At 34.2% G+C, this 9,824-nt stretch overlaps 1 protein-coding gene across 1 annotated transcript in view; it reads left to right on the top strand.

Annotated features, from left to right (window-relative positions):
* Window positions 1-1,144: 1,144 nt before the first annotated feature.
* Window positions 1,145-9,824, top strand: part of LOC108373399 (uncharacterized) — a gene marked incomplete at its 5' end in the record, with an annotated part of 10,254 nt that continues 1,574 nt past the window's right edge. Inside the window, 2 exons of the mRNA XM_017629273.1 lie at window positions 1,145-1,389; window positions 5,383-5,503. Of these exons, the coding sequence (XP_017484762.1) occupies window positions 1,145-1,389; window positions 5,383-5,503 (366 nt within the window). The remainder of the gene's footprint in view (window positions 1,390-5,382; window positions 5,504-9,824) is intronic.

Here is a 9,824-nt window from a genome sequence, read left to right as displayed (position 1 = left end):
AATGTTCGGTATAACGAACACTTTTTTCAATGCATTGTTGACTCTATATAACGAATGTTGAAAATTTGAAGAACTCGATATTACGAATGCTTTGCTATTTGTTTTAAGACTGCTTCGAGAATTGCATCAAATGATCTGAAGAAAATAATGTGAAGCATCAAAAAGCATTCGATCTCAAAATTTCCCATCCTTAAAAACAATCGAGCATATACGACCTCTTTACCACGAAATAAAACCACCTCAAATCTAGGAAATTTTGGTGTGGAGGTCTAGCTTCGGTTCTCTGACTATGTTTTTTTTTATATTATAACCTATGTATGGAATTTTTTAAAAAATGAATGAGTAAATATTTTTACTAAGCGTACAAACGTACGTTCATATTTATGTATGAATGTACATAATTTTTGTTTCCGATATAACGAACTTTCAGTTTAACGAACGGTCCTGACATTACTTAATTCTTTATACTGGAGCACCACTGTAATTGCAAAACTGCTTATCTTAAATCACTCAAATTTTCCGAGAGCGAAAAAAACAGTTTTTCATTGAAGGGATTGCTTTGATGTGCGGTATTTTCTCAAGCTAATATTTTACAAATTTGTTATTTTTTTTTTACTATTTTTATGCATAAATCTCGATGCCTGGAGTTCTGGGTTACCAACTCTCATTTTTGCCACAACGGCGATGTAGGCGATATTGCAACTGGTTGATTTGCGGTTTTGCAAAAACATCGACGATACGCAAAAATGACAGAATACTTATAAACATAGAATACATACTTATATACTTATTTTCTGGATCGTGGACGATACTCTTACTTTATTTTGTATTATTGAGTAATTAGTTTAAAGGACATACATATACAGGGCTTTACACAGGGGTTTATGTGAATTTTAGTCACTGTGCAACTAGCTAGTATTTCACCAACAACAATACTATCATCATCATCATCACCATCGCCAATGGCAACAACAAACCCAACAATACCACCATCTACATATGTATGTATGTATGTATGTATGTAGATATGTGAGTGAACCATCACTGGCAGCCAGCTCCGCAGCAGCGATAGCAGTTCGCCAGTTAGCTAGCTGACAACAGTAGTCAGAACGAATCGAGAGGAGCAAGCGTTTGGACGTAGTAGTCGGTATTGGCAATCGACAATCGACNGCAACAGCAACAACAAGTGCAGCAACAGCAGCAAGTACTGCATTTGCAACAAAACGTGAATTTGCCACAGCAACTAGAAAACCCAAATTCATTAAAAAAATATCGGTATCAACGCATCCCAGTAGCGTCTGGTAGAAAATCGAATTTTTTTAAATCAACCACAGCAACAACAACTGGCGAAAAAATGCAAACAAGCGACGATGCAAAATTTATAAAAAAGTGAGTGAATACAGAAGGCAAAACAAAATAGATAATTTTAATAAAAAAAAATAAGAAACAAATTACATATGTATATAAAGCGCATCAAAATTTGCAAAGAAAAAATTTTAAGGTAGTGAAAGATGAGCTGTTTGTGCACTGGCGTAAGTTGAACACAATGCCTCTTTACGGGGCACCCACCAAAGAAACACGCCCCAAATACAAGTGTGCTCATCATAAGCGTTGACAGAGTTAAACAGCTTAGCCCACTATATACTTAAATATACATCAAATTATGATTGTATTTTAAAATACATACATATATACTGTATACTGTATTATGATGCCCAGTGGAAAAAAGTAAAAGTATGACTAACTCTAATCGAAATGAAAAACAAAAGCAAAAATTGTATATCAGAAAAAGCTGATGAAGAGCACCTTTTTCCCAGCGCTTAACTGCAGCTGAAATGTGTGTGTCAGCATTATCGATTTTCCATTTCCACCGCGTTTTCCGACTGCGCGCCGACCGACACGCGAAATTATTGTACACATACTCGTACGAATATGCGGCTACGATGTGCGCCGCGCCGTCCGCACCCGCGTCCCTTTGGCTCACAATCACGCTGACGTAGCTTTCCTCACTCGATGCTCTGCTCTGCCTATAAATGTCGTTAATGTTCGGTAGCCGTTTAAACAAGGGATTTTCATCATAACGACGTCAAACTGGATGTTTTTTTTTCTTTTTTTAAATTAGAAAAGGAAGTTGCCCAAAAAAATGAGTGAACAATGATCCAAATTCTAGACATATGCAAATACATATCGCTAATTTAATAGAATACTGTCACAACTCAAAATACGGGAAGTTGTATCTAATGACGCAAATTTACTCCTTATATCATGCTTAATTTTGTGTAAAAATTTCGTCAAAAATCTTGTTTATTATACGCCTGAGAAGAGAATGTGTCCACTGATTTCTAAATTTTTTTCAGTAAACTGAAAACTTTAAACGTGTCTCTTGAAAAATTTCGCTTTTTTACTTGCATTTAGAAATTTGTTTGACATGTTTTTTATACTTACCTACTAAAAAAACATATGCGAAAATATGTCTTAAAGTACTCTACATGTACATACATATATAAACCTGGCGGAAAAAAGCAATTTCACAGTCGCACAAACAATAAACTCATAAATCATTTAATACGTGTGTATGTAGTATGTACGGGTGGTCCTTAAACTATCAACACGGGAATTTTGTATGGGGCTCCACTTTATTTTGTTCTAAATAGCAGCAAAATAAAGCCATCCACCAAGCTCAAAATATTTGTTTACGGGTCGCCAAATATTTGTGTGGTCTCACGTTGTGGTGATATAATTCAACTCCTTTCCGACTTATATTGTTGTAAACAATCCACTGCTCATCGCGATTTATCATTTCTTTCAAAAAAAAGGTCGTCTACTTAACGGAGGTCTCTTCACGCGCTGTGAAATAAACTTTTTGATTTCATGTGGAGTCCAAATATCGAGCTTAATGCTTCTTCAGATGAGAGTGAACATTTTTTTATTTATTTAAAATTTTTCTGTAATCACTCGTGCCAAATTAAAAAAAAAAATGGTGCAATATTCTATTCTACTTCTATCTGGGTGTCTCTGCTGTAAAAAATAAAGACCCATATGTACGTAGCAAATATTTGTATATAGTATGTATGTACATACATTTGTAAAGTATATAAAAAAAAATTGCAAACAAATTAGGACAACCCTAATTTAAATATAATATTGAAATGAATGCGAGTTTATGTTTATATTCTGTATTTTTCAACCAGTGATAATATTTTGCAAAGTTGGGAAATTCAACGTATGTATATGGGACCCATACATTAAACCTCCTATCAAACATCTTCAAAATTTTTTGTCTTTTTTAAATTTTAATTTAGTGCGAATGCGAAAACATATATGTGTACATGCGTACGTATATACATATGTATATGAATGTATTTCTATTTAGAATAGAATTTAGAATTTTGAAAAACTGGAGGGAAAAATTAAATAATCTCGTTTTATAATTTCATAATTATTGAAAAAATGTACTCGCTTTTATGAAATAATAATAAAATTATAGTTTAAAAAACTAAAAACTCGCTTTTATGATTTTCATTCGTACTGTCATCAGGTTATTTTATGAATGAAAATATAAAGCGATTCTCATTCGTACTGTTTGCCAAGGCTAAACCAAATTTGATAGAACAAAAAAATCTTCCATATCTCGTCAAACATAGAGTCAACAAATTCCATTACTTCATTCTATCTCAAGGGCCACCAAGAGAGGAAAACTGCTTTATTATTATTCCTATTGCCAAACTATATAGAAACAATTCATTCCTCCCCTGTAGTATATCTAAAGTATTACGCTGGAAGAATGGTGAGAGGATGTACAATGTTGTTAAGGCTTTCCTTTACAACAGGAAGTTCACTGTTCGGGTCAATAACTGTTATTCAAAAACTGTTCTTCTCTTTAATGGTGCCCCACAAGGATCCCCACTTTCGGTTATTTTATTCAATATAGCCTTTGAGAAAGTTAGCTCTATTATATTTTTCTAAGACTAAGGACTTGCCGCAATTGGTCCCTAAGATTTGGACCAAGATTTCGGTTTGGAGCTAAGATTTCGGTTTTTTTTCACATATGCAGAAAACACGAATGTATACATCCAACCCTCTCCGTGTATGACACTGCACAAAAAGTATCTTATATTGCTGGAAACACTTTACCATGCAGCAGTCAGAAGAACCTTATCAATGGGGTCAAGTACAACACAAAAATGCTCACCCCAAAGATTGCTCACTGCAGAAATGAGACTTTATTCTCTCTCGTCGAATCCTGCTTTCAACAAAAAAAACCTATGAAGCAGGCAATCAGCTTTATTTCGTATATTAAGCTACATCAAAGATTTGGACATTATATCTACATCGATGCCCACAATGAACCAAAAATCTGGATCTCTGGATCAAACAAAAACTTTCCTTACTTTAAGGTCGAAAATTCTTCCGAATGAGTAATTTTTCTTTGGAATGTGTAAAAACGTACACGAAAATATGGAACCGTGGATGTAATTTATCATTTTGAAGAAATGTTGGGCATGAAGAGGGGATAAAACTTCTTTAGTGCTATTTCGTTCCCATTTTTCTTCATCTTGATTGCTTTTTTTCTTCAATTAAGAGAATGCCCGCAAGGCCATTTGCCCAGTTCTGTACTCATAAATGACCTGGGAGCTTATTTTCACAGACGGTTCCAGATATGATACCGGCATAGAAGGGAACGAGTTTGCAGACCAATGATTTATGTGTTAAAAACTTAGTTTAACATAACATTTACATATAAACACAGTTTTTTTTGCTCTCCTGAAAAATTGAGTTTTTGCAGATAGAGAGTATTGAATATAAGCCCTCGATATGTAACTTGAGAATGGAAATTGCTGCATCTTTTAGGCGCATCAATATTACATAAGCCATCATCGATTCGAGTGGCGAAACGAACGAGCTCAATGAGGTACAACCAAACTAGCTATCGTCTATCCTTGCTAGCTAACTTTGCTGTTATACCAATTCTGCGATATTCATAGAACAATCTTAGGGGGTGAGAGGTTTAAAATTCCAACTTTACTTATTTAGGCCACCCTAATGTACACATGTGTCTGCGGCCATTTCCATAACGATAAAACTACTCGAGAGCTACTCTAGTTTTCAAAAATTAGCTACTCTTATTCTCATGGCCTCATATTTATTTATGTATGTATGTACGAGTAAATGTTTAATGATGTCACCGAAAAATTAATTATGGAAAAGTCGATAATGACCCGCAATTTCAAATAGTACAAGTAATGTCGTTTTGTGCTTGTGGTTTTTTCTGAAACCTCACTTACTTTTAATTACAAACATTACTGCATTATGAAGATAAAATTCTAATTAAAAATAATAAAATAAAACAATTAATATTTATAATCGATTATTATCGCGCAGACGATGGAAAGGCGGCACAATTGAACCACATCCAACAGATAAGGCATTAATTGTCAACTATCAACTGGAAGCGACGGTCTTCGGCGAACAATCAAGCAATCCGATGATTGAAGAGAAAAAGGTAAGTTTAAAACACACACACACACACATATGGGAAAATTGCAATTGATAAGTAATGGCGTTAAAAATAGTCAATAAAACTTTTGACATAACTCTTAAAACAAAAAAAACACCGTGCGACAATCAATTTAAGAACAAACAACAACAAAAAAATACACTCGTAAAATTGTAAATATCGTTAAGTTTTTTCTCTGACATGGTCATTTTTTTAACGGAATTTGAAATTTGAACGATGTGATTAACTCAAAAAAGTTTTCAAAAAAATCAGTGTAATATATCCAAAATACTAATATAAGTGATGAATTAAAGCGAAACTTCTGTAGAATTAAAAAAAAAAATTATTTTGGTGCGCAGGGACAAATAGGTATCGAAAATATCATTTTATATTTTAACCCTTGAATATGATTTAAAATTTCCGTAGGTTATTTTTTTTAATAAATGTTAAGCACTAATATGTGCACAGTCACGCTCTTCGTTCTTCTTCTGACTTTGAACGATCGGTGAACCATGGCTCGAAGGACCATGAACGATCGGTGAACCAATGGGTCGCAACTCCCGCAGTGGCACCAATGTCAATTGAAAAAAGAAAATGGAAAAAACACAACCAAGTGTATTAGTGTATAATAGCTTGAATTTCAAGTGGTTTTATTATAAAATAAATCAGTGGGTGTACAATGTGATTACCTTTTAATATGTATCGCTGGGTGATGGCTGAAGTCGTCCGGTCTCCTTGATAGCTCGAAAGAAGTGAAAAGGTCCCGCTTTGACAAAGTTAAGTTTACCCGCCGGCAGCCAACTGCTCGGAGGGGAAACTTAACGAAAGTATGTTACAACGGGAAATAATACATTTATTGCTAACGGCGTAGCAATAAAGGTAGGCCGTATATATGCCTGAGTGTGTTTGTGTGGTCGGCTCAAGTCAATGCACTTTTACATTAGGGTGGTTCGACCTTTAAATCATTTGGTTTTGCATGAAGGCCTAAACACACTTTATTAGTCATTGATTTCAAATCACATCTTCAATGTCTATTCATCCTTTTAAACAAAATTTTGTTATTTTACATTGTACTGAACTTTTTTAATTATATATATTTTTGAAATTTTAAAGTCCTTTTTAAAATATCCTGACGTCAGAGAGAAAAACTAAAAACGCAGTTTTACTATAATTTTGCCCCTAATTTCGTGTGCATGTTTATTAGTTTTTTCGTGTGTTTTTTTAATTTTTTTTTTTTTTGTCGCACGGTGTAAATAACAATGCTTAATTGTTTACGTTTGTGTTATAACTTGTTTCTTGTTCGAAAAAAGTATAAGTATAGTTAGGTACATAGTATGTACATATATATGTATTTCTGTTTGCATATTATTACACTTGAACTCTAAGCAAAGAGACTAAATAAATCTGTTTGAATTATCTAGTTTCTCTAACTAATACTTGTGCAAATCAGTTAACCTTATGTCTGGAGAATGAGCTAAATAAAAAACCCCACTCTGTTTCTGTCAAAATGTACAAATCGTATGATTGCAGCTTTAAATCATAGACAGATGGCAGCGTTGATTCGGCTCAACTCGGTAATTCGGAATTATCTCGGAAATTAACTGCAGTTGATCGGGATTAAGTCGTAGAGTTAATTTCCAAAATTAATTTGGATCAAGGGAATTTTCGATGACAACACTGGTATTGTACAAGTAAAGGTTAAATTAGTGGTGACGTAACCATATAAAGCAGCTGATCGAACCAACCTTAGGCCAACACTGTATTCGTTTAGTGGTGCCATACCATAACTAATAAACGGTCAAGAAAAAAATTGCCATTATTTCATGTGTGAGTCCAAGGAATTTTGACATTTGGTATTTCACAGTCTGCTGTCTCACTCTTTTCTTATGAAATAATGGAACGGGCATGTCGAGCCCTAACCGCCAAAAAAACGTAAGCGACATATTTTTCAAAATTTTTTATTTTTTTTTGGTGTATCTTAGAGTATCTAAGTGCAATTCTGCATCAAAAATAAAACTTTGAAAAAAATGTCGCTTACGTAAATATTTTTGGCGGTTAGGGCTCGATATATTTCTGTTGCAAACATGGGTTTACTCGTGCTCTTTTCCCACAAAAAAAGCTTTAAAGCTCAGTTATTCTAGACTTAACTTAATTTAACTTACCGTAAGAAATCATCAATGATTACTCAACACGTCAACTTAAGCCAAGAGCGAAAATATTTTGTTTTTGTATTTTCTTTTTCAGCTGTTGAACAGTTCGCCGCCTTAAAAGCCACATCAAAAAAATTCATGCAAACAAAAATTTTTGCTTTCATTTATTTTTAAGAAATACAAAAACGATAGTCTGGTAAGCCTGATTCTCTCACCGCTCTCAATTTCCGTAAGACCGTAACTTAAAAACCTAAACTCTACAGGTTCTTAAATTTCTTACGGTAAGCTAAGTTTTAACTAACCGCCAACACAGTTTCTCATATAACAGGTTGGCCAAAATATTAAGTAAAGTTAAGTTACGGAATTAAGTCTAGACTAACTGAGCTTTTAGAAAACGTTAGTAGAAAGCGTGGCAAATTTCGTAAGAAGTGCATACTGCCTCAAGGAAATTTGGCACAAGAAAATTTCTCAACCATTTATTGTACGTCATTTTGTATGGAGTTTTTGCTTTTTTATATGCAGCTTTCGTTTTTCTTGAGAGCTAGATACTAAGCTTAAGCAAACAAAGCAAGCGAGTTTGACGTTCGCGGTAGCCGAGTGGTGAGAGTTGCGTACTACAACTCTGTAGTTCCCAGGTTCAATCCTAGGTTGGAGCGATCACTAAAAAAATGTTTTTTTTCATTATCTGTTTAATTTTTTTTATTTATTTAATTTATATATTTTATTTTCCTTTATTTGTTTTTCTTTTGTTTTATTATATTTCACATTATTTATTTTTTATTATTAGTTAATTAAAATTTTTAGAGCTAAGTATTATTAAAAAAGTCAACAACTAACTGAAACTAACGTTAAAAAATATAGATGTTATAAAATTTAATGAATAAAAAAATGCAAACTCTACTGACCGTGGAACTCGAATCCTTGACCTTGCGGCTCGTTAATCCGCATTACTGCTGTCTGTCAAGGCACAATTTTGATCAGATCGACTGCATCGTTAATCCGCTGTTAGAGTCTGTTTCTTTGCAGAGTTCAGATGCACTGAACAGACCACTATAATTTCATTGGGTGTTCAAGCACTTCAAAATCACTGCAACACTTTTCCTACGATTCTATTTTACTGTACAAAGAACATGGAAAGCTTAGTTCAGTGGCCAGAAACTACAAACGAATGCACTTAAAAGATCCTAAGTGATGCCTCTTGTAACCAAAATCATACTCACACACGCAAGTACAAATATTCATAAATATGTATGTTTGTACATTTACGTTCTGGAAAATTTACAAGCTACTAAGTACAAGCGTGTTCTCAACTGTTTAAAATACATACTTACTTATACATATATTTATATATATAGGAATGTATATACATACATATAGCGTATGGCCTTTGGTATCAAGCAATACATGCATTTAACCCGCTATCGATTTTCCACCCATTCAATCCTTTCACTAATTTTCCTTTTTCTCAACAAGCCACATATGTATGTATGTATAGGTAACTCCACCACCCATTTGGCTTGGGAAGAACAAACTTGCATTGCATGGCACTTTAACCTCAGAGTTCGCTGGTTCGGCAAGTCGCCTTCGGTTTTCCTTTTAGGAAGGCATTGTCATGTCAGCGGCGACGCTTTTATTTGCAATGTAATGCCCTGTGGAAAATAGAAGCACGTAATAATGCCTTACCAGCAACTTACTCGTTCTCCCGGCGGTCTTTACTAAGTACTTACCAGCTTAATGTCCCTTATGGAAGTAGAAATTTAGAATGTACATTTGGTATCAGACATAAGTACTTCTAGGCCAAATTACCAAATAAGGTACGTATGTAGGCGTTCGGTAGTACATTTTTTTAAAACTTCTTTTCTTGAGACATGATCGGAGGAGAGAACCATTTGGTGCTGTACTAATAGATAAAATTAGTGATGATAACAATTTTGGTACTAAAGGCTGAAAGGAAACATAGATTTCCTAGTGAGGTGCTTATCTATTTTCCTGTTGGGTTACTGCAAGAGTACGAGTATACATATGTATGTATGTAGAAACAATACCCAGTGGGAATTAGGAGCACGTAATAATACCTTATTAGCAACTTACTCTTCACCTGGCAGTCATTACCATTTCCCTGCCGAACGTCCCTTACTTTTACAAAGGCATGGCCGCCTTATGTAAGTAGGAATTTA

Source organism: Rhagoletis zephyria, unplaced genomic scaffold (genome assembly GCF_001687245.7).
Source record: "Rhagoletis zephyria isolate East Lansing unplaced genomic scaffold, Rhagoletis_zephyria_1.1 Rzeph_scaffold_06663, whole genome shotgun sequence".
Classification (NCBI taxonomy): domain Eukaryota; kingdom Metazoa; phylum Arthropoda; class Insecta; order Diptera; family Tephritidae; genus Rhagoletis; species Rhagoletis zephyria.
The sequence above is the reverse complement of the archived record's forward strand: the minus strand, read 5'-3'. Positions and strand labels throughout refer to the sequence as shown.